The sequence below is a fragment of the Pongo pygmaeus genome, chromosome 20 (genome assembly GCF_028885625.2).
Source record: "Pongo pygmaeus isolate AG05252 chromosome 20, NHGRI_mPonPyg2-v2.0_pri, whole genome shotgun sequence".
NCBI lineage: Eukaryota > Metazoa > Chordata > Mammalia > Primates > Hominidae > Pongo > Pongo pygmaeus.
This window is the reverse complement of record NC_072393.2, coordinates 21,258,607-21,284,773: the sequence shown is the minus strand read 5'-3', so window position 1 is coordinate 21,284,773 and position 26,167 is coordinate 21,258,607. Positions and strand designations below refer to the sequence as shown.

At 36.8% G+C, this 26,167-nt stretch overlaps 1 protein-coding gene across 1 annotated transcript; it reads left to right on the top strand.

The window, feature by feature from the left end:
- The first annotated feature begins 546 nt into the window (after positions 1 to 546).
- On the top strand, positions 547 to 24,472 carry LOC129020567 (zinc finger protein 626-like). Its single transcript, XM_063658825.1, is given in 3 exon segments — positions 547 to 677; positions 1,180 to 1,275; positions 21,120 to 24,472. Coding segments are annotated over 3 exon segments (1,695 nt in total). The 5' UTR covers positions 547 to 643; the 3' UTR covers positions 22,685 to 24,472.
- The last annotated feature ends 1,695 nt before the right edge of the window (positions 24,473 to 26,167 follow it).

Below are 26,167 nucleotides of genomic sequence, written 5' to 3'. Positions count from 1 at the left end.
GATGGCAGAGAGCTGAGATGGCACCATTTCACTCCAGCTTGGGCAACAAGAGCGAAACTCCATCTCTAAATAAATAAATAAATAAATAAATCAGACTTTATTCCAGATCTTCTGGGGGAAAAAAAACCCTGCATAATGATGTCTTCAGCTTATTGTACATATTAAAACTTTAGAGATGCCTTCTAACTCAACATGTCTTTTCCATCTGAAAAATATTCACAACTCATTCTGTATAATGTAACTATAGCACTCAAAAATTTACATGTTCATGTTCTTGCCCTTAATTTTATACTTTATTATCTAGAAAAATACATGAATTGATGTTGTGGATCTTATGCTGCTCTTTCTTCTCAGAGTTAGAGAATACATTAGAGAATATTTCTGTTTTGAAATCATTTTATTGGATAATTTTAGTCAGTCCTATAAGTCAGAACCAGTTCTCTTTACTCTCTCATTTCACCTTAAGTCAAATTAAAAATTCCGCCCATGGCCACTTGGTAAAAATGTGTGTGTGTGTGTGTGTGTGTGTGTGTGTGTGTGTGTGTTTCAGGGACCATTGCAATTTAGAGATGTGGCCATAGAATTCTCTCTGGAGGAGTGGCATTGCCTGGACACTGAGCAGCGGAATTTATATAAGGATGTGATGTTAGAGAACTACAGAAACCTGATCTTCCTTGGTGAGGATAACTTGAGTACATAATAATATACCCTAAAGATTTTATTTATTTATTTTGTGTAGAATGTTTTTTAGTAATTTGTTCTTTGCATAACAGAGTTTCAGATCCCCATTTTCCAGAAAATCTTCAGAACTTGTTCATTTAGAAAAGAATTTCTTCAACATGTTTTTTCTTAATCCAAACTTTCTACATTCCTGAGTTGAGCTGTATTTTTCACTCTAAATTCGTGGTAATTCCAGAAATTTAGTGGCATAAAATATTGTTGCTCCATCTGAAAATCTAATTGCCACCACCAATTTTTGATTCAGTAGTACCAGGTAGTAAAATTAAGAAACCTACAAATTGAAAGTATTTTCTAAATATTTAGAAATTTTTGTTACAACTTAGTATTTTTGGATTAATTTACTAGAATATTTTATCACATCCTCTGTGCTGAGCACATTACTAGCTTGTAATTGGAGAATATAAGCAAGATTTATGTTATTTATTTTTAATAAAACAGATATTACTGTTTCTAAGCCAGACCTGATCACCTGTCTGGAGCAAGGAAAAAAACCTTTGACTATGAAGAGAAATGAGATGATTGCCAAACCCTCAGGTAGGTGTGAGTGAAAATGAATACAACAGATGACACAGATAAGGGGTCCCAAAGTCAAAGAGAAAGTCAGTCCTTAAAGTGTGATTTGGGGAGCTATGTTCCAAAGGAAATAGTTCTTGGGCAGCTATTTTTTGTTTGTTTGTTTGGTTTTTTCTTTTTTAATTTTGCTTACAAAGGGGCATCTTCTGTCTTATGCTTTTAAATTCTCTAAAGATTTTCCTTTTCTTTCAGTGAGCTTCCTTCAGGTTCACAGTGAGAGCCAAAGTCCTCTTCATGACATATAAGAGACTGCACAATCTGACTGCTTTTCCATAATTTTTGGGACGCACAAATGTCTGCATGATTTTGAGAAACTAAAATTACTCTCAAAGTTCTCTTTTTGCATCAGATCTGAAATGTCTGAGAGTAATAGTTTCTGTTGAATTTTTTTTTGTTCATTTTTCTGCACAGTCCATTCTGTTTTTATTACTATCTAGTCTTGAAATATATAGTTTGAAATTATAAGTATGACATCCTTCCGCTTTGTTATTTTTCCTCATGATTGCTTTGGATATTCAAAGTTTATTTTAGTTTCATGTAAATTTTTGAATTGTATTTTCCATTATGGTGAAAATAGTACCACTGCAATTTTAATAGGAAGTTTATTGAATCTATAGATTACTTTGGATAATATGGCACTTAAATAATATTCATTTTTTCAATTCATAGACAAAATATTTGAAAATTTATTTGTATCTTTTCTAATTTTTCCTTTTTTTATTGTAGATTTTTTTTACCTCCTTGGTTAATATTTTCCTCAGAAATTTATTATTTAAGGTATAGTCAATAAAATTTTCTTCCTCTATTAGATAGTTTAAGTGTATGAAACCATAGATACACTTGTATGTTAATTTTATATTTTGCTAATTTACTGAGTGTATTTATTAGTTTAGAGAGGTTTTAATGTACCATTTATGGTTTTTTAAATATAAGATTACTTATTTTTTAATTTCAATGGATTTATTTATTTCTTTGACTAATTCTTCTGCCCATACTTCCAGTGCTACATTAAAAGAGAAGCATTGAAAATGGGCACAATATAGTTTTGTATTGGTGTTTGAATTTGATGGAGCAGACACCTCTTCAAGTTTTCATAAACTGATTTTAGATTGTAAAGATTTTCTTTTATTAGGCCCTTAGGGTGATGAGATGCCCTCTGAATTTGTAGTGAAGAGGGGTTGTAGCTTGGTCACAAGGCTGCTGGGTCTCCACTAGGGTTCACCTTCAGTTGGCTTGTTACAGGGGCTTGGGTAGTTGTAATTCCCATTTTATCTTTGGACAGATTGCATATCCTTCAGGACTTTGCTCTGTAGGGCAGACATTAGGGCATGTTTTTGCAGTCAGGTCTGCATATGCTGGGCCTTAAATCAGGATGTGGATGAGTGTGGCTTTCAGTGAGTACCAGAGAGCATTTCCTCAGGTAACTGTGTGGGTTTCTATATAGGTAGAACTGACCATAAACTGTCGCTTGTGTAACTGAAACTGAGTCAGTGAACTGTTTCAGGGACCATGGTAAAGGCCAAGGTCTGCAGGCCTGCCTACATGGCTGTAAATAGATGCCTTCCTCCAGGTCTCTGGAATAGCAGGACCTCTGCCAGACTCTGGCTTGGGAGGAGTTTGTGGTGGTTACAGAGTAAGTTCAGAATTCTCAGTGGGACCAAGTTGGGTGAACCCTATCCTGGTCTGTAGCCAAGAATGGGGGTCCTGTAATTTCCCACCTGAATGAGGGCCTGCCTTCTGAATAGAACACGTCTCAAACTTAAGCTTTAATAGGGTTTCACAACTGCATCCCTGGATCTCAAATCTCTCTTAGAGGCACTTATTTTGGAGATGGCGTCTTGCTACATAACCAAGGCTGGTCTCAAAATCCTGGCCTGAAGCATTTCTCTCCAACAGTAATGTACCATGTAGCTGTCATTACAGGTGTGAACCATAATGCCTGGTTGTCTCATAAAGTCATTTTTGGTCAGGGATGGCTGACTTTTTTTGCTATAAGGGGATATGAAAATAGAGCACTTTTATTATTTTTATCTTACTGATGTCACTTTCCTTATACATTTTTTCTTTCTATATTCTATTTCAAATTTGTAATTTTAGATTCAGTTATTTAGGATAATATGCTAGAATTTGCACGGTATGCTGAAAGTAAATTAGATAATTAGTAAGCACTCCATATTTATGAAAATAGTTACTAAATAGTTATAGTTACTAAATATAAACATAAATTGTTACTAGTTATAAGTAGTTATAAAATTATGGAATTTTCATCTACTTTCTTCACCCTGTATATAAATAATGAGTTTATTTCCTAATATTTGTTTTACATATCAGAGGGTCTAACCCTATTCTGCAAAATATATATATATATTTTTCTGTGTTTAACAATGTAAGGCTATTCTTTGCTTCTAAAGTTAGAATACAGCAGTTTCGTTTTGTGTAAGAATAGCATATATTTAAAACATGAAAAGAAGCTCCAGTTTCTTTTAAATGCTAATTTATTAAAAGTTTCTCATTAGAATCTATTTATAATTATACTGCATATTCTCAAAATTTTACTGCTACACAGTGCATGCTAATGATTCAAAATAGCTGTATATGATGAGTACATAATACTAGTTAAAGATTGCAGTTACTTCAACAAATTTTTTTTTTTTTTTTTTTTTTTTGGGAAGGAGTTACCCTCTCTCATCCAGGCTGGAGTGCAGTGGTGCGATCTTGGCTCACTGCAACCTTCACCTTCCAGGTTCAAGCAGTTCTCATGCCTCAGTCTCCCAAGTAGCTGGGATTACAGGCATGTGCCACTATGCCTGGTAATTTTTAGTAGAGAATTGGGTTTCATCATGTTGACAGACTGGTCGACCTGACCTCAGGTGATCTGCCCGCCTCAGCCTCCCAAAGTGCAAGACCACAGGCATGAGCCACTGTGCCTGACCTGACAAATTTTTGTAATGATACGTCCATGTGTTACACCAGATTTTATGAGTAAACATTTGTCGTATTGTTTGAAGTTCTGTATTAGCATGTTTCTTCAGTGTAGTTTTTTTGTTTATTGTTGTTTGTTGTTGCTGTTGTTGTTGCTGTTTCGAGAGGAAGTTTCGCTCTGTTGCCCAGGCTAAAGTGCACTGGCGTGATCTCAGCTCACTGCAACCTCCACCTTCCAAGTTCAAGCCATTCTTCTGCCTCAGCCTCCCGAGTAGCTGGGACTACAGGCACGACACCACCCCCGGCTAATTCTTACATTATTATTTGAGATGGTGTTTCATCATATTGTTCAGGCTAATCTCAAACTCCTGACCTCATGATCCACCCACCTTGGCCTTCCAAAGTGCTGGAATTATAGTCATGAGCCACTGAGCCTGGCCTCAGTGTAGGTTTCTTAACATCAGTTTATTGTGCCTATTGGTTTTACTTACATATTATAATTTTAGAGAATTTGCAATTCTGTTTGTACACTTTAAGTCCATTTCAGGTTTAAGAGATAAATTGCACGTGTCTATCACAATCAGATTACATATGTGTATGTGTGTTTATCTATAAATATGACCCCAGTTTTAGTTATGGCTTATCTTATATTCTTAGCTGATTTTTGATGGTAGTTTTATCTTGTCTAAGTGAGTAGTCATGAAGATAGTCTTATTTTCAACATGGGTTTAATGATGAATATATATTTCCTTTTGTGAGAGAAACACTTTAGTAGTGATTTGAAGGTAATTTTCAAAAAGATTAATAATTCTGGATTTTTTTCAGTTTTTTTTTTAAACATTGTTTTAAAAACACGTAACATAACATTTACCATCTTAAATTTATTGAAGTGTACATTTCAGGGCCAGGCATGGTTGTGGCTCTCGTCTGTAATCTCAGGATTTTGGGAGGCCAAGACAGGAGGATTCCTGGAGCCCAGAAGTTTGAGACCAGCCTGGGGAACATACGGAGACCCCTTTCTATAAAAAAAAAATTAATAATAGTCAGGCATCATGGTGTGCAGCTGTGGTCCCAGCTACATGGGAGATTTGAGCTGGAGTCAAAATTGTGCCACTACACTCCAGCTTGGGTGACAGAGTGAGACCCTGTCTCAAAATAAACAAGCTGTTCATTTCAGGCATGTTAAGTATATTCACATTGTTACGCAAAAGACTTCTAGAAATTTTACGTTTTGCAAAACTAAAACTCAATACCCATGAAATAACAACTGCTCATTTTACCCTCTCTCCAGCCCTTGACAGACAAACCTTCCGCTTTCTGTTTTTATGATTTTGACTACTTAAGGTATCTCATTTAAGTGGAATCATACAGTATCCATAATTTTGTTACTGGATTATTCAAGTGACATAATATTCTCAATGTTTATCTTAAAATGTGACAAGATTGTTTTATTTAAGGTGGAATAATATTCCATTTTATGTATATGTTACATTTTTTGATGTATTTTTAAATCAAGAGTCATCTGGGTTGCTTCAGCCTTTTGGCTTTTTTGAATACTGGTATAATAAAGATAGATTTTCAAATATGTCTTCCAGGTCCTGTGTTGCTTTTTTTTTTGAGATGGAGTCTCACTCTGTCACCCACGCTAGAGTGCAGTGGTGTGGTCTCATCTAACTGCAATCTCTGCCTCCTGGGATCAAGCGATTCTCCTGCTTCAGCCTCCCAAGTAACTGGGATTTTAGGTGCCCACCACCATGCCCAGCTAATTTTTTGTATTTTTAGTAGAGACAGGGACAGCCTGGTCTCAAACTCCTGGCCTCAGGTGATCTGCCCCCAACTTGGCCTCCCAAAATGCTAAGGTTACAGGCTTAAGCCACTGTGCCTGGCTTTTTTTACATATTTTGGATATAGATTTATAAATGAGAAACATTTATAACTTTTTAAAATAATGACTGCACCTTTGTTATCCACCAACATTCAACTTAGGTTTCATTTTTATTGCATCATCAACAGATTTGGTGTTTTTAAAAAAATTTATAGTGGCCATTCTAATGTGCGTGAGGTGATTTTGTTTGTCATTGTGTTTTTTTTTTTTTCATTTCTCTATAAACTAGTAATTTTCTGTGTCCTTTCAAATGCTTTTTTTATTTGTGTACTTTTCTAATAAAAATTTCATTTGTCCATTTCTAAATCAAGTTATTCAACTTCATTGTTTAGTTTTAAGGGTAGTTTATATATTTTGAATATTAATTTCTTTCACATGTAATAGGCAAATGTTTTACCCATTTTCTAAGGGATGTTGTTACTCTTGAATTGTTTCTAATATGCAGAAATTTTGAAGTCTAGTGTAAACTTTTCTGTTTCATTTGTTGCTCAGGCATTTAATTTTGTGTCTAAGAAAATGGTGCCAAGACCAATGTCATGTCTCTTTCCTGTATTATTTTCTAAAAGATTTGTTAGTTATTTTATGTCTAAGTATTTTATTAAAAATATATTTTTGTAACATTCAAGGAAATAATCCAACTTTATTTTATTGGTGTTGATATTCACTTTTCAACATCATTTTTTGAAGAGATTATTTTTCTCCATTTTGTACTCATGGCAACTTTGTGGAAGATCATTTCATCATATACAGAAAGTTTCATTTCTGAGCTCTCCATTCTGTTCTTTCATCTGTTTATCTTTGTGTTAGTACTACATTGTTTATGTTCTGTAGCTTTTAACTCTAGACTTTATTGACATTTTGTGAAAAATGAAATTTTTTGACCCCTGAGCAAGAATATGTTGAAGAGTGTGTTTCATATACACAGTTTTGAATTTGCCAGTTTGACTTTTGCTTTTAATTCCTAGTTTCATTCAGTTTTTGTTAGAAAACACACAGTGTGTAATTTTAGTCTTTTTTAAATGATTGTTTTTGTTGTTTTGAGACAAGATCTTACCATCACCTCGTGTGGAGTGCAGTGGCATAATTTTGGCTCTCTGTAGCCTCAGCCTCCTGGGCTCAAGTGATCCTTTTACCTCAGTTTTCTGAGTAGCTGGGACTACAGATATGCACTACACGTCTGTTTAATGGTTGGTTTGTTTGTAGTGTTTGGATCTGACTACATTGCCCAGGCTGGTCTTAAACTTTTGGCACCAATGGATCCTCTTACCTTGATCTCCCAAAGTGTTAGGATTATAGACAACAGCCATGGCACCCAAGCAGTATTTCTGAATTTAATAAAACTTGGTATGTGTCCTAACAGAACACACCAGATGCAAATAAGAATATTTTGTATTATCTTGGTTTTCACTGGAAAGTTTTGTATGCATCTGTGAAGCCTAGTTGGTCTATAATATGGTTTGGATATCCATGTTCTCCAAACCTCATGCTGCAGTATAAATCCTTAATATTGGATGTAGGACCTGGTGGGACATGTTTGGGTCACAGGGGCAAATTTCTCATGAATGGCTGGTATATTTTCTTGGTAATCAAAAAGTTTACACTCTATTAATTCAAATGAGAGTAGGTTCCTTAAAAGAACCTGGCTCCTTCACCTCACACTTGCTCTGTCTCTTACCATATAATACATCCAGTTACTCTTTATTTTTCACCATGATTATTTAAGTTTCCTGAGATCCTCACCAGAGGCAGATGTTGACACACACTTCTTATACAGCCTGCCAAACTGTGAGCCAAATAAACCCCTTTTCGTTATAAATAACGTACTCTCAATTATTCCTCTATTTGCAAAATAATTAACATAGTCTATAATGTTTTCTAAGTTTTCTGTTTCTTATTTTTTTATCTGAATTTTCCATTTATTGCAAATAGGGTCTTGATGTCTACAATGATTATGTTGCTATGTATGTCTTGCTTCACTTTTGTCAATATTTGCTTTACGTATTTTGGAGCACTGATGTTATATACACATATACATATAGAAAGATAAATATTATAGATTTCTGGTACATCAACTCACTTTGTCATAATATAATATCAGTCTTTGTCTCATAGTAGAACATAACTGAAAGCATGTTATGTCTAATTATGACTACCCCACTCAATTGTGGTTCCTATTTTCATGGAATATACGTTTTTTCCATTCTGTTACTTCAGCCTATTTGACTGAATGCTAAAATGAGTCTCTCATAGGCAGCATTGTTTTTTAAAAAACTCCTCAGGCTTTCTATTTCTTTTTCTTTATATAATTTTATTTATTTATTTATTTAGACATGCAGTTTTGCTCTTGTTGCCCAGGCTGGAGTGCAATGGTGCAATCTCAGTTCACTGCAACCTCTGCCTCCTGGGTTTAAGCAATTCTCCTGCCTCAGCCTCCAGAGTAGCTGGGATTGCAGGCACACGCCACCATGCCCAGCTAATTTTTTAATATTTTTAGTAGAGACAGGGTTTCACCATGTTGGCCAGGCTGGTCTTGAACTCCTGACTTCAGATGATCTGCCCATTTTGGCCTCCCAAAGTGCTGGGATTACAGGCATGAGCTACCACAGCTGGCCTCATTTATTTTTGAAATAGGGCCTCACTCTGTCAACCAGGCTGATTTGCATGTCTCACTGCTATCCAGACCTCCCAAACTCAGATTATCATCTCATTTTGGCCTCTCAAGTAGCTGGGTTACTAGTATGTGCCATCAAACCCAGATAGCTTTTTTGTATTTTCAGTAGAGACAGAGTTTTTCCATGTTGCCCAGGCTGGTCTTGAACCAGGATCAAGTGATCAGCCTACCTTGGTCTTCTAAAGTCCTAAGGTTACATTTTATTTTATTAAGTAGTTTAATTAATTTATATTTAAAATGATTGCTTAAAGAAATGAAGTTGTTTTTTCCAGTTATATTATTATTGTTTTATGTGTTTCTAGTAGTTTTATTTTTCTCATTTCCCATTTTACTTTCTTAATTTTTATTTAATTTTGTACTGGCATGCATTATTTTTTATTTTCTTTTGCATACTTTCTATAAATATTATCTTTGTAATCATCTTGAAAGCTGGAGATTACATACATCTTAAAGTTAAAACAATATGTTTTAATTTTATAACAACTTCAATTTAATACAAAAACTATGTCTCTACATTTGCCAGTTGTTTATTGATATTAAAATTGTTTAATATGGTATATTAACAAATCTAGGCAGAATTTTTTTTTTTTTTTTTTTTTTTTGAGACAGAGTCTCATTCTGTTATCCAGGCAGGAATGCAATGGAACAGTCTCAGCTCACTGCAGCCTCCATCTCCCAGGTACAAGTGATTCTCCTGCCTCAGCCTCCCGTGTAGCTGGGATTACAGGTGTGCACCACTATGCCCGGGTAATTTTTGTATTTTTAGTAGAGACAGGGTTTCACCATGTTGGCCAGGCTGATCTCGAAGTCCTGGCCTTGTGATTCCCCCCTTGGCCTTCCAAAGCACTGGGATTACAGGCATGAGCCACTGAGCCTGGCCGATTTAAGCACATTTACATATTGTTTTTTATATTCTATAAAAGAATTTTAAAGGTTTTATGAATAATCATTTTGATGTTTTTTGTTTTTGTTTTGTTTTGTTTTGTTTTTTGAGACTGAGTCTCACTCTGTGGCCCAGGATGGAGTGCAGTGGGCTCCATTGCACCTGGCGGTTTTTGTTTTTGTTTTTTTTTTCTGAGATGGAGTCTTTCTCTGTCATAGGCTGGAGTACCATGGCATGATTTTGGCTCATTACAACCTCCGCCTCCTTGATTTCAAGAAATTCTCCTGCCTTGTCCTCCTCAGTAGCTGGGACAACAGGAATGTGCCACCATGCCCAAATAATTTTTGCATTTTTAGTACAAACGGTGTTTCACCATGTTATTCAGGCTGGTCTTGAACTCCTGACCTCAGACAATCCACCTGTCTTGGCCTCCCAAAGTGTTGGGATTACAGGCGTGAGCCAGGGTGCACAACCCTGTATATTATATCTTGTAGGACTGTGCTAATGGTGATGAACAGTCTCAACTTTTATTTTGGAAAGTTTTTATTTTTATATTCTTTTTGAAGTAAAATAATTTTGAACCGAGTATTACTAGTTAGAAGTTTTTGTTGTTGTTACATCAAAGTTTGGGAAGTTCTCAGCTTTTTTTTTTTTTTAATCTTCAAGTAACCTCTGTATTACTTTACCTTATATTCTAAGATTCCTTTCATGAATACATTGATCTACTTGTTTTACATCCCATGTTTTAATTTTTTTGTAATTTAATATTTTGTGTTATATATTTTTGGGAATGTCATATCACATCAGTTATGTGTTGATTTTTTAGTTTATAATTGTATATAACAATATATTTTTTAGTTTATATTATAATTGTATATAACAATATTTAACTCTGTATAATTTAAGACAGTGAAGAGCAAAATTAAATATGAAAAAGCCATGTATCTGTTGCCAATATAATTGTTTCTGTGTGTCTTTGCCTGTATAAATATTATCCCTGTAGCTTTGTGTCACTTGTACATTTGTTGTGTAGGTCTGGTGTAACAGGTTTTTGTTTCTGTTTTTGGTTTTGGTTTTTTTGAAAGGGAATTTCACTCTTGTTATGCAGGCTGCAGTACAATGGTGGGATCTTAGCTCACTGAAACCTCCGACTTCTGGGTTCATGCCATTCTCCTACCTCAGCCTCCTGAGTAGCTGGGATTACAGGCATGTGCCACCACACCTGGCTAATTTTGTACTTTTAGAGACAGGGTTTCACCATTTTGGTCAGGTTGGTCTCAAACTCCTGACCTCAGGTGGTCTGCCTGCCTTGGCTTCCCAAAGTGCTGGGATTACAGGCATGAGCCACTTTGCCTGGCCTGTAACAGTTTTTTAATCCTGTCTAGGTGAGTAGTCATAAAATCTCTCCCAATTTCAACATCTATTTATTTGTGAATCTATATTAATTTTGTGTCAGATAAACATTTTTGAATTTGAAGATAATTTAAAAACAATAATTACTCTGTATCTCTTTTAGGTATTATTGTTTATTTTTTACTTATGCATTATGTGTCAAAAACACATAGCAAAATTAACAATAAAATTTTCTAGGCTGGGCGCGGTGGCTTATGCCTGTAATCCCATCACTTTCAAAGGCCGAGGTGGGTGGATCACAGTATCAGAAGATTTAAACCATCCTGGCCAACATGGTGAAACCCTGTTTCTACTAATATACAAAAAATTAGCCAGGCGTGGTGGCGCTCACCTGTAATTCCAGCTACTGAGAAGGCTGAGGCAGGGGAATCACTTAAACCCAGGAGGTGGAGGTTGCAGTGAGTTGAGATAATGCCACTGCAGTTTTGCCTGAGAGTTAGAGTGACAAGTATATATTTCTAAATATTCAGTTTGGTCATATTAATTATATTGACATTGTTATGCAACATCACTAGAATGTTTTTATCTTGCAAAGCTAAATCTCATTACACATTAAACAACTACCAATTCATCCAATTTCGTGGCACTTTTCAAACACTACTCTGTTTTCTGTTTCTAGGAGTATAACTGCTTTACATGTCTCATATAATCTATGTCTTTTTCTGGCTGGCTCATTTTATTTTGCATAATGTCATCAATATTTATCTTAATAGTTAGACTGTTTTCTGCTATTTGAAAACTGAATGAGATTCCAGTATTTTTCTATCTACTGAATGATTTGGTGACAGAAATTTGTGTTGCTATAATCTATAGGCTTTCAGTAACAATGCTGCAATAATTATGTGAAAGCTAACATGTGCTGCATTCTGTTTTATCGTTCTACTTTTTCACTTTTATACTCATACCAAATTGTTTTAATTCTGTAGCTTTTTGATGTGTTTACAAATCAGAAATTGCAATGCCTCCAACATTATTCCTTGAAGATTATTGAGTACTTTATTGTCTCTTTAGATTCCATATACTTCTGGATTTGCTGTTTTTATTCAAAAGTGCAATGAGAAATTTGAAATATAGTGCATTAATTCTGTAGAATAAATTGAACAGTGTAGACATATTCACAATATTGCTCCTTTTTCAATTGTTTGTTTTTGAGATGGAGTTAAATTCACCCACCTCGGCCTCCCAAAGTGCTGGGATTACAGGCCTGAGCCACCGCAGCCATCCCAGTTATTTCAACAAGTGCATGCTTAATACTGTGTTATATCATTTCTGAATATTTTTAAATTTATCAATTATTTATATTATTGTTTTATACTCTAATTCCATTTTTGTCATAGAAAGTGATCTATAAAATTTCAGTTTTAAAAAATGTGTTAAGGCTTCGTTTTTGGCCTAACAGGTGGTCTATAAAGAAGAAAGTTGTATGAGCTATTGAGAAGGCTGTGTATCCTGGTTTTGTTGAGGAGTGTTCTCTATACCTTCATTAGAAATAATTGTTTTTTACTGCCTTCCAGTCTTCTGTTTCCTTACTAATATTCTCTCTTGTTTTATTACAGAAAATGGAGTATTGAAATATCCTACTATATTTATATTGCTCTCTTTGTGTTTATTCAGTTTTGTTAGTATTTGCTTTATATAGCTGAAACCCCAATATGAGACACACACAGATAAATACACACATGTATATACAAATTTGTAATAGGTTCCCAGTGAATGAATCTAATGTCCTTCTTTGTCTTTTTGAAGTTTTGACTTAAATACATTTTATAAAGTATGACAGCTTTTAACTTAACTTGTATCTTCTGTAATATTATCTTGACCCCTTCTCTTCTCGTTTTGTTAATATTTATATAAGGGGGGAGGAGCCAAGATGGCCGATTAGGAACAGCTCTGGTGTATAGCTCCCAGCGTGAATGACACAGAAGACGGGTGATTTCTGCATTTCCAACTGAGGTACTGGGTTCATCTCACTGGGGAGTGCCAGACAGTAGGCACAGCACGGTGGGTGCAGCACACTGTGCACAAGCCAAAGTAGGGCGAGGCATTGCCTCACCCAGGAAGCACAAGGGATCAGGGAATTCCCTTTCCTAGTCAAAGAAAGGGTGACAGATGGCACCTAGAAAATCAGGTCACTCCCACCTTAATACTGTGCTTTTCCAAAGGGCTTAAAAAATGACACATCAGGTGATTATATTCCTCACCTGGCTTGAAGGGTCCCACACCAATGGAATCTCACTCATTGCTAGCAGAGCAGCCCAAGATCAAACTGCAGGGTGGCAGCAAGTCTGGGGGAGGGGTGCCCACCATTGCCGAGTTAGTTGTTTGATTAGGCAAACAAAGAGGCCGGGAAGCTCAAACTGGGTGGAGCCCACCACAGCTCAAAGAGGCCTGCCTGCCTCTGTAGGCTCCACCTCTGGGGGCAGGGCACAGACAAACAGAAAGCAGTAACCTCTGCAGACTTAAATGTCCCTCTCTGACAGCTTTGAAGAGAGTAGTGGTTCTCCCAGCATATAGCTTGAGATCTGAGAATGGGCAGACTGCCTCCTCAAGTTGGTCCCTGACCCCCAAGTAGCCTAACTGGAAGGCACCCCAGAGTAGGGGCGGACTGACAACTGACATGGCCGGGTACTCCTCTGAGACAAAATTTCCAGAGGAACGATCAGGCACCAGCATCTGCGGTTCACCAAAATCCACTGTTCTGCAGCCACCGCTGCTGATACCTAGGCAAACAGTGTCTGGAGTGGACCTCTGGCAAACTCCAACAGACCTGCAGCTGAGGGTCCTGTCTGTTAGAAGGAAAACTAACAAACAGAAAGGACATCCACACCAAAAACCCATCTGTACGTCACCATCATCAAAGACCAAAGGTAGATAAAACCACAAAGATGGGAAAAAACAGAGCAGAAAAACTGGAAACTCTAACAATCAGAGCACCTCTCCTCCTCCAAAGGAACGCAGCTCCTCACCAGCAACAGAACAAAGCTGGATGGAGAATGACTTTCACGAGTTGAGAGAAGAAGGCTTCAGATGATCAAACTACACCAAGCTACAGGAGGAAATTCGAACCAATGGCAACGAAGTTAAAAGCTTTGAAAAAAAATTAGAGGAATGGATAACTAGAATAACCAATGCAGAGAAGTCCTTAAAGGACCTGATGGAGCTGAAAACCAAGGCATGAGAGCTACATGATGAATGCAGAAGCCTCAGTAGCTGATGCAATCAACTGGAAGAAAGGGTATCAGTGATGGAAAATGAAATGAATGAGATGAAGCGTGAAGAGAAGTTTAGAGAAAAAAGAATAAAAAGAAATGAACAAAGCCTCCAAGAAATATGTGACTATGTGAAAAGACCAAATCTACATCTGATTGGTGTACCTGAAAGTGACGGGGAGAATGGAAACAAGTTGGAAAACATTCTGCAGGATATTATCCAGGAGAAGTTCCCCAATCTAGCAAGTCAGGCCAACATTCAAATTCAGGAAATACAGAGAATGCCACAAAGATACTCCTCGAGAAGAGCAACTCCAAGACACATAATTGTCAGATTCACCAAAGTTGAAATGAAGGAAAAAATGTTAAGGGCAGCCAGAGAGAAAGGTCGGGTTACCCACAAAGGGAAGCCCAGCAGACTAACAGCTGATCTCTCAGCAGAAAACTCTACAAGCCAGAAGAGAGTGGGGACCAATATTCAACATCCTTAAAGAAAAGAATTTTCAACCCAGAATTTCATATCCAGCCAAACTAAGCTTCATAAGTGAAGGAGAAATAAAATACTTTACAGAGAAGCAAATGCTGAGAGATTTTGTCACCACCAGGCCTGCCCTAAAAGAGCTCCTGAAGGAAGCACTAAACATGGAAAGGAATAACTGGTACCGGCCACTGCAAAAACATGCCAAATTGTAAAGACCATCAAGGCTAGGAAGAAACTGCATCAACTAACGAGCAAAACAACAAGCTAACATCATAATGACAGGATCAAATTCACACATAACAATATTAACTTTAAATGTAAATGGGTAAAATGCTCCAATTAAAAGATACAGACTGGCAAATAGGATAAAGAGTCAAGACCCATCAGTGTGCTGTATTCAGGAAACCCATCTCACATGCAGGGACACACATAGGCTCAAAATAAAGGGATGGAGGATGATCTACCAAGCAAATGGAAAACAAAAAAAAAGGCAGGGTTTGCAATCCTAGTCTCTGATAAAACAGACTTTAAACCAAAAAAGATCAAAATAGATAAAGAAGGCCATTACATAATGTTAGAGGGATCAATTCAATAAGAAGAGCTAACTATCCTAAATATATATGCACCCAGTACAGGAGAACCCAGATTCATAAAGCAAGTCTTTAGTGATGTACAAAGAGACTTAGACTCCCACACAATAATAATGGGAGACTTTAACATGGCACTGTCAACATTAGACAGATCAACGAGACAGAAAGTTAACAAGGACACCCAGGAATTGAACTCAGTTCTGCACCAAGTGGACCTAATAGACATCTACAGAACTCTCCACCCCAAATCAACAGAATATACATTCTTTTCAGCACCACACCACACCTACTCCAAAATTGACCACATAGCTGGAAGTAAAACACTCCTCAGCAAATGTAAAAGAACAGAAATTATAACAAACTGTATCTCAGACCACAGTGCAGTCAAACCAGAACTCGGGATTAAGAAACTCACTCAAAACTGCTCAACTACATGGAAACTGAACAACCTGCTCCTGAATGACTACTGGGTAAATAATGAAATGAAGGCAGAAATAAAGATGTTCTTTGAAACCAACGAGAACAAAGACAACATACTAGAATCTCTGGGACACATTCAAAGCAGTGTGTAGAAGGAAATTTATAGCACTAAATGCCCACAGGAGAAAGCAGGAAAGATCTAAAATTGACGTCCCAACATCACAATTAAAAGAACTAGAAAAGCAAGAGCAAACACATTCAAAAGCTAGCAGAAGGCAAGAAATAACTAAGATCAGAGCAGAATTGAAGGAAATAGAGACACAAAAAACCCTTCAAAAAAATCAATGAATCCAGGAGCTGCTTTTTCAAAAAGATCAACAAAATTGATGGACCACTAGCAAGACTATAACACCTCTGTGCAAATAAACTAGAAAATCTAGAAGAAATGGATAAATTCCTCAACACATACATCCTCCCAAGACTAAACCAGGAAGAAGCTGAATCTCTGAATAGACCAATAACAGGCTCTGAATTTGAGGCAATAATCAATAGCTTACCAACCAAAAAAAGTTCAGGACCAGATGGATTCACCATGAAATTCTACCAGAGGTAGAAAGAGGAGCTGGTACCATTCCTTCTGAAACTATTCCAATCAATAGAAAAAGAGGGAATCATCCCTAACTCATTTTATGAGGCCAGCATCATCCTGATACCAAAGCCTGGCAGACACACAACCAAAAAACAGAATTTTAGACCAATATCCTTGATGAACATCGATGCAAAAATCCTCAATAAAATACTGGCAAACCGAATCCAGCAGCACATCAAAAACCTTATCCACCATGATCAAGTGGGCTTCATCCCTGGGATGCAAGGCTGGTTCAACATTCACAAATCAATAAATGTAATCCAGCATATAAATAGAACCAAAGACAAAAACCACACGATTATCTCAATAGATGCAGAAAAAGCCTTTGACAAAATTCAACAACACTTCATACTAAAAACTCTCAATAAATTAGGTATTGATGGGTCGTATCTCCAAATAATAAGAGCTATCTATGACAAACACACAGCCGATATCATACTGAATGGGCAAAAACTGGAAGCATTCCCTTTGAAAATGGGCACAAGACAGGGATGCCCCCTCTCACCACTCCTATTCAACATAGTGTTGGAAGTTCTGACAAGGGCAATCAGGCAGGAGAAGGAAATAAAGTGTACTCAATTAGGAAAAGAGGAAGTCAAATTGTCCCTGTTTGCAGATGACATGACTGAATATCTAGAAAACCCCATCGTCTCAGCCCAAAATCTCCTCAAGCTGATAAGCAACTTCAGCAAAGTCTCAGGATACAAAATCAATGTACAAAAATCACAAGCATTCTTATACACCAATAACAGACAAACAGAGAGCCAAATCAAGAGTGAACTCCCATTCACAACTGCTTCAAAGAGAACAAAATACCTGTGAATCCAATTTCCAAGGGATGTGAAGGACCTCTGCAAGGAGAGCTACAAACCACTGCTCAATGAAATAAAAGAGGATACAAACAAATTGAAGAACATTCCATGCTCATGAGTAGGAGGAATCAATATCATGAAAATAGCCATACTGCCCAAGGTAATTTATAGATTCAATGCCATCCCCATCACGCTACCAATGACTTTCTTCACAGAATTGGAAAAAACTACCTTAAAGTTCATATGGAACCAAAAAAGAGCCCGCATCACCAAGTCAATCCTAAGCCAAAAGAATGAAGCCAGAGGCATCATGCTACCTGACTTCAAACTATACTACAAGGCTACAGTAACCAAAACAGCGTGGTACTGGTACCAAAACAGAGATATGGACCAATGGAACAGAACAGAGCCCTCAGAAATAATGCCACATATCTACAACTATCTGATCTTTGACAAACCTGACAAAAAGAAGAAATGGGGAAAGGATTCCCTATGTAATAAATGGTGCTGGGAAAACTGGCTAGCCATATGTAGAAAGCTGAAACTGGATCCCTTCCTTACACCTTATACAAAAATTAATTCAGGATGGATTAAAGACTTAAATGTCAGACCTAAAACCATAAAAACCCTAGAAGAAAACCTAGGCAATACCATTCAGGACATAGGCATGGGCAAGGACTTCATACCTAAAACACCAAAAGCAATGGCAACAAAAGCCAAATTTGACTAATGGGATCTAATTAAACTAAAGAGCTTCTGCACAGCAAAAGAAACTACCATCAGAGTGAACAGGCAACCTACAGAATGGGAGAAAATTTTTGCAACCTACTCATCTGACAAAGGGCTAATATCCAGAATCTACAATGAACTCAAACAAATTTACAAGAAAAAAACAACCCCATCAGAAAGTGGGCAAAGATATGAACAGACACTTCTCAAAAGAAGACATTTATGCAGCCAAAAAACACATGAAAAAATGCTCATCATCACTGGTCATCAGAGAAATGCAAATCAAAACCACAATGAGATACCATCTCACACCAGTTAGAATGGCAATCATTAAAAAGTCAGGAAACAACAGGTGCTGGAGAGGATGTGGAGAAATAGGAACACTTTTACACTGTTGGTGGGAATGTAAACTAGTTCAACCATCGTGGAAGTCAGTGTGGCGATTCCTCAGGGATCTAGAACTAGAAATATCATTTGACCCAGCCATCCCATTACTGGGTATATACCCAAAGGACTATAAATCATGCTGCTATAAAGACACATGCACATGTATGTTTATAGCAGCACTATTCACAATAGCAAAGACTTGGAACCAACCCAAATGTCCAACAACAATAGACTGGATTAAGAAAATGTGGCACATATACAGCATGGAATACTAAGCAGCCCTAAAAAATCATAACTTCATGTCCTTTGTAGGGACATGGATGAAACTGGAAACCATCATTCTCAGCAAACTATTGCAAGCACAAAAAACCAAACACCGCATGTTCTCACTCATAGGTGGGAATTGAACAATAAGAACACATGGACACAGGAAGGGGAACATCACACACCAGGGACTGTTGTGGGGTGGAGGACGGGGGGAGGGATAGCACTGGGAGATGTACCTAATGCTAAATGAGGAGTTAATGGGTGCAGCTCACCAACATGGCACATGTATACATATGTAACAAACATGCACATTGTGCACATGTACCCTAAAACTTAAAGTATAATAATAATAAAATTAAAAAATATATATTTACATGAAATTCTACTTCTGTCTTGCCACTTTCAGTCGTTTTTTGTTGTTAGATCTCAACTGACTCCTGTAGAAAGGCAAGTTGACTTTTGATTTTTAAAATTTTTTAATAAACCTGTTTATTGAAAGTATATCTCTTGATTGGAAAGATAATTATATATATATTTAAATGGTTTTCTGAAAGAGAAAAAGTTACTAATATTATTTTATTGTTTTATTTGATTCTTATATCTTTGTCTCTCCTTTTCTCTTTCTGTGGTTTTTGTGTTTTGTTGATTTTTCTATTGGTATGCTTTCAGGATTTTTTAAATTTTCTTTTGTGTATCCATACAAATATTTTCTTAGTGGTACCTTGGGGGATTACATAAAACTTCAAAAAGATCCAGCAATATATTTGAATGTGGTAAAAAATAAACTTCAGTTGAATACAAAAATTCTTCACCATTACATCTGCCTACATTACAGCTCCTAAAATTCTCTTATCTATGATTTTTGAAGTTTTGCTTGTATGTGTGTTTGTTATAAATATCTTTGTGTGTATCCTAGTTTGTTTCTTCAGCTTTTTCATGTTTACATCATTTTTCCTTTTAAGAAATTTTTCAATTATTTTTTGAATTTTTATGTCCACAATTTTTGTTTTTTCTATTTCAATATTTCTTATTATTATCCTCATTTTTATCTTCAGTATCTGTCTGTTTCACTTACCTAATGTTATTCAAATTAATTAATTTATTTAGTTAGTTAGTTTTTCTGAGATGGAGTCTTTTTCTGTCACCCAGGCTCTGGAGTGCAGTGGCACCATCTCAGCTCATAGGTACCTCTGCCTCCCGAGTTCAAGCAATTCTCCTGCCTCTGTCTCCCAAGTAGCTGGGGTTACAGGTGGCTGCCAGCATTCCAGCCAATTTTTTGTATTTTTAGCAGAGGCGGGTTTTTACCATGTTGGCCAGGCTAATTTTGGACTCCTGACCTCAAATTAGGAGACCACCTTGGCCTCCTAAGTTGCTGGGATTACAGGCATGAGCCATTGTGCCCAGCCTATTTTATTTTTGAGACAGTCTTGCTCTGTCATCCAGTCTGGAATGCAGTGGTACAATATTCACTCACTGCAACCGTCCCCTCCCAGGTTCAAGCAATTCTTGCGTTGTGTGTCAACCTCCCAAGTAGCTGGGATTACAGGCACATGCCACTGTGCCAAGCTAGTTTTTGTATTTTTAGTAGATACAGCATTTCCCCATGTTGGCCAGGCTGGTCTCAAATTCTGATCCATGTGGTTTTCCCACCTTGGCCTCCTAGTGTGTTGGGATTCCAGGAATGAGCCACCAAGCTTGACCTGTACAGCTTATTGGGAATTTTTAAAATTACTTTATATACATTTTGTGGTTGCTTTAAAAATTTTATAACTTTTTGATGGGGTCATGTTGCTCTAATATTTTGTATTTATTGTAATCTTTGAGATTTTTACATTAACAAAATGCTACCTGTTACAATCTTTATAATATAGCTTGTCCTGGCATAGTCTGAAATCAGTGGTCTTAACTAGAGATTCTGGGAATCTCAGCTCACTGTAACCTCCACCTCCCAGGTTCAAGCAATTCTCTGCCTCAGCCTCCTAAGTAGCTGGAATTACAGGTGCCCCATCACCACACCCAGCTATTTTTTTGTAATTTTAGTACAGATTGAATTTCATCATCTTTGCCAAGCTGGTCTTGAACTCCTGACCTTCTGATCCACCCACGTCAGCCTTCCAACGTGCTGGGACTACAGGCATGAGTCACCCCAGCCAGTCAACAATTTACCTTTAAAGGCACAATGTTATACTGGAGAGCAAAACCAGCTGTGTTGTGTATAAGTAACAGACTTTTCTATTTCTTCTATTTGGCCGTTTGCATTGTGCTCACCTGGGGCCCTTCATGACTTATTTATAAATTTTTTATAAATGTATTTTGGTCAGTATGTTTTTGTTAAATTCATATGTCCAGGAAGAAATTACAGCTTGTGGTATTTTCCTGTGTCATCTTGCTTATGTAGTTTGCATAAAACTATACAAACTACATATATTTATTTATATTTATCTGAGTCTACCAATTGAAGTAATGTGTTTTTATTGTTTCTTTCAGTAATGTGTTCTCATTTTGCCCAAGACCTTTGGCCAGAGCAGAGCATAAAAGATTCTTTCCAAAACGTGGTACTGAGAAAATATGAAAAATGTGAACATGGCAATTTACAGTTAAAAAAAGGATGTATAAGTGTGGATGAGTGTAAGGTGCACAAAGAAGGTTATAATGAACTTAACCAATGTTTGACAACTACCCCGAGAAAAATATGTCAATGTGATAAATATGTGAAAGTCTTTCATCAATTTTCAAATTCAAACCGAAAAAAGAGAGGACATACTGGGAAAAAACCTTTCAAATAAATAGAATGTGGCAAAGCTTTTAAGCAGTTCTCAACTGTTACTACACATAAGAAAATTCATACTGGAGGGAAACCCTACAAATGTGAAGAATGTGGCAAAGCCTTTAACCACTCTTGTAGCCTTACTAGACATAAGAAAATTCATACTGGAGAGAAACCCTATAAGTGTGGAGAATGTGGCAAAGCCTTTAAACACTCCTCCACTCTTACTACACATAAGAGAAATCACACTGGAGAGAAACCATATAAGTGTGATAAATGTGGCAAAGCCTTTATGTCATCCTCAACCCTTAGTAAACATGAGATAATTCATACGGAAAAGAAACCCTACAAATGTGAAGAATGTGGCAAAGCCTTCAACCGTTCCTCAACTCTTACCACACATAAGATAATTCATACTGGAGAGAAACCCTACAAATGTGAAGAATGTGACAAAGCCTTTAAGTACTCCTATACCCTTACGACACATAAGAGAATTCATACTGAAGAGAAACCCTACAAATGTGAAGAATGTGGCAAAGCCTTTAAGTACTCCTCTACCCTTACTACACATAAGAGAATTCATACTGGAGAGAAACCCTACAAATGTGAAGAATGTGACAAAGCCTTCAAGCGGTCTTCAGACCTTACTACACATAAGATAATTCATACTGGAGAGAAACCCTACAAATGTGAAGAATGTGGCAAAGCTTTTAAGTACTCCTCTAACCTTACTACACATAAGAAAATTCATACTGGAGAGAGACCCTACAAATGTGAAGAATGTGGCAAAGCCTTCAACCAGTCCTCAATCTTTACTACACATAAGAGAATTCATACTGGAGAGAAATTCTACAAATTTGAAGAATGTGGCAAAGCTTTTGAGTGCTCCTCTAACCTTACTACACATAAGAAAATTCATACTGGAGAGAGACCCTACAAATGTGAAGAATGTGGCAAAGCCTTCAACCAGTCCTCAATCCTTACTACACATAAGAGAATTCATACTGGAGAGAAATTCTACAAATGTGAAGAATGTGGCAAAGCCTTCAAGCAGTCCTCATGCCTTACTACACATAAGATAGTTCATACTGGAGAGAAATTCTACAAATGTGAAGAATGCAGCAAAGCTTTTAAGCAGTTCTCTAACCTTACTACACATAAGACAACTCATACTGGAAAAAAACCCTACAGATGTGAAGAATGTGTCAAAGCCTTTAAGCACTCCTCTAAACTTACTACACATAAGAGATTTCATACTGAACAGAAACCCTACAGATGTGAATAATGTGGCAAAGCTTTTCACCTATCCTCACACCTTACTACACAGAAGATAATTCATACTGGAGAGAAACCGTGTGAATGTGATGAATGGGGAAAATCTTTTAACCAGCCCTCAATTTCTAACTATGAGAATTGATATGGAATATAAACCCTACAAATATAAAGAACGTGACAAATTTTTTAAGGAACTTCTCAACCTTTATTACACATAATTCATACTGGAAAGGAACCCTACAATGTGAAGAATGTGGCAAAGCATATAACAAGTTCTCTCTTTTTTTTTTTTTTTTTTTTTGAGATGGAGTTTCAACTCTTGTCACCCAGGCTGGTGTGCAGTAGCACAATCTCGGCTCACTGCAACCTCCGCCTTCTGGGTTCAATCCATTCTTCTGCCTCAACCTCCCTAGTAAGGGGGATTACAGGTGCCCACCCCCATGCCCAGCTAACTTTTGTATTTTTAGTAGAGACAAGGTTACACCATGTTTGTCAGGCTGGTATCCAACTCCTGACCTCACATGATCCACCCACCTCAGCCTCCTAAAGTGTTGCAATTACAGGTATGAGCCACCATGCCTGGCCACAAGTTCTTAATTCTTAAGAGACATGGTGATAATTCATTCTGAAGAGGAACTCTACAAACCTGAAAGATGTGACAGTGCTTTTGTCAACACCTCCATCCTGTCTATAGATAAAATTTTATACTAGTGTGAAACCCTAGAAATATATAAAATGTGAAACAGCCTTTATGTAGTTGCCACATTTGATAGTAAGATAATTCATACTGGCAAAATTCCTACAAGCATGAAGAATGTGGCAAAACGTAATCAATGTGTACACATAATTTTGCAGGAAAGCTATTATCCTTGAGAAAAATTGTACAAATATAAAGAATATGGAAAACCCATTAATGCCTACTCACATCTTACTCAACGTAAGAAGGTTCATAGTTAATAAAAGCATTAAAAGTGCAATTACTGTCAAAAAATCTTTCAGAAAATATAAGCCTTTAAAGTGAAGAAGAGTATTTATTCTGAAACAACCATTACAAATATACAGGAGGTTTATTGCACACATTTTGTACTAGAGGAAAATCCTGAAGCAGTTGCTCAAGCTTTGCTCAACATCAGGGAACTTATATTGGAGAAGAGTCCTGCAAATGTAATGAATTTGGAAACATTTTTAAAAAAAAAAACTGCAGCTTAGAAAACACCAGAGTTTATACTAAAATATATTTTTGCAGATGTGGTAAACATGAAAAAATATTTCATTCAAAATTAATTGTATGTAAATATCAGAATTTACAGAATAACTAAGGCACTGACACTTCAGACATTACATTAAATAAGAGTGTTGAGTATATAAATGAATTCACAACTAAAGTTGTTAGATAAATTTGTATATAAATTTGTATAAACTTGTATATAACTTTAAAAGGAGATTTTTTGAAGCTTTGTAATTACATTGAAAGTATATTTGTTTCCTTGAAAACAAGTTTTTTGAAAAGTGAATAATGATGTAATACAGTTTTCAAATTACTTTATGCTGTTACTTTATTATATTCATGTGAAAGTATGTGATCAATTGTTGCTGCATCAGAGATATTAGAGATTCTTTATTAGTTGGGCATTCTTTATGACCTTTTCTATAAAAGAGTAAGGACATTAAAATATAAGATGCATGACAAAAATATAAGTGGAGAGGCTCATTGTAGTTAACCTGTATTAAGTAATGTTTAAGGTAGGTGTTCAGAGTAATACTTCTCTACATTATACTGAGAGAAAGAAATTATAAATTAAAGTGTATCAATTATTGTATTTTACTAATTTTACTGTTATGTAATAAAATGCAATATATTTAAAATTGTTAGATTATGTGTGAACTTAATTTATATTTTATTTACTTATTTAACTTTTCTTTTGAGATGGAGTCTTGCTCTGTCACCCAGGCTGGAGGGCAGCAGTGCAATCTCAGCACGATGACTGCAACCTCTGCCTCCCAAGTTCAAGAAATTCTCCTGCCTCAGCCTCCCGAGTAGTGGGGACTACAGGTGCGTGACACCACACCTGGCTATTTTTTATATTTTTAATAGACATGGGGTTTCCCCATATTGGTCAGGCTAGTCTCAAACTCCTGAGCTCAAGTGATCCACTCACCTCGGGCTCTCAAACTGTTGGAATTATAGGTGTGAGCCAATATGTCCAGCCTAATTTTATTTTATTTTTTACCATCTTAAAACTATTGTGCATTTAATGAAGCATTATTATGCCACTAACTTTAACCTATCTGGCCTTACTCAATGGTGTAAGTAAAAGATGGAAGAAGTATACTATTTGGTATATAGTGGAATATCATCACTAGTAGTCACTTTGCCAGTAGCTTTAAACTGCAAATGAAGAATATTTTTCCCATTAGTTAAATTTTTAATCATTTTTCTTAATTTATTATTACTATTTGTGAGTATATAGTATGTGTATATATGTCTTATAGAGAATATTTTGATTCAGGCATACAATATGTTGTAATTAGGGTAAATAAGGTATCCATCACCTCTAGCACTTATCCTTCTATTCCAAACAGTGTAATTATACACTTTTAGTTATTTTTAAATGTCCAATTAAATTGTAATTGACTACAGGGTGATTTTTATGGTCATAATAAAAATTATACAGAAATATAAATAGAATATGGGCTAGACACCATGTCTCATGCCTGTAATCCCAGGACCTTGGTAGGCCTAGTCGGGTAGATCATGAGGTCAGGAGTTCAAGACCAGCCTGACCAACATTGTGAAACTCTCTCTCTACTAAAACTACAAAAATTAGTTGGGCATGGTGGTGCACCCATATTCCTAGCTACTCGGGAGGCTGAGGCAGGAGAATGTCTTGAACCTGGGAGGTGGAGGTTTCAGTGAGCTGAGATAGCACCACTGCAATCCAGCCTGGGCGACAGAGGGACACTCCATCTCAAAAAGAAAGAAAAAAGCCAGGGACGGTGGCTCACACCTGTAATCCCAGCACTTTGGGAGGCCTAGGCGGGTGGATCATGAGGTCAGGAGATCAAGACCATCCTGGCTAACACATTGAAACCCTGTCTCTACTAAAAATATAAAAAATTAGCTGGGCGTGGTGGTGGGTGCCTGTAGTCCCAGCTACTCCAGAGGCTGAGGCGGGAGAATGGTGTGAACCCAGGAGGCGGAGGTTGCAGTGAGCCGAGGTCGTGCCACTGCACTCTGGCCTGGGCAACAGAGCAAGACTCTGTCACTAAAAAATAAAAAATAAAAAAAAATACGGCCATGTGCAGTGTCTCACACCTGTTATCCCAGCAATTTTGGAGGCTGAGGCAGGTGGGTTGCCTGAGCTCAGGAGTTCAAGACCAGCCTCGCCAATGTGGTGAAACCCTGTTTCTACTAAAAATAGAAAAATTAGCCAGGCATGGTGGCGCACACCTGGAGGCTGAGGTAGGAGAATCACTTGAACCCGGGAGGTGG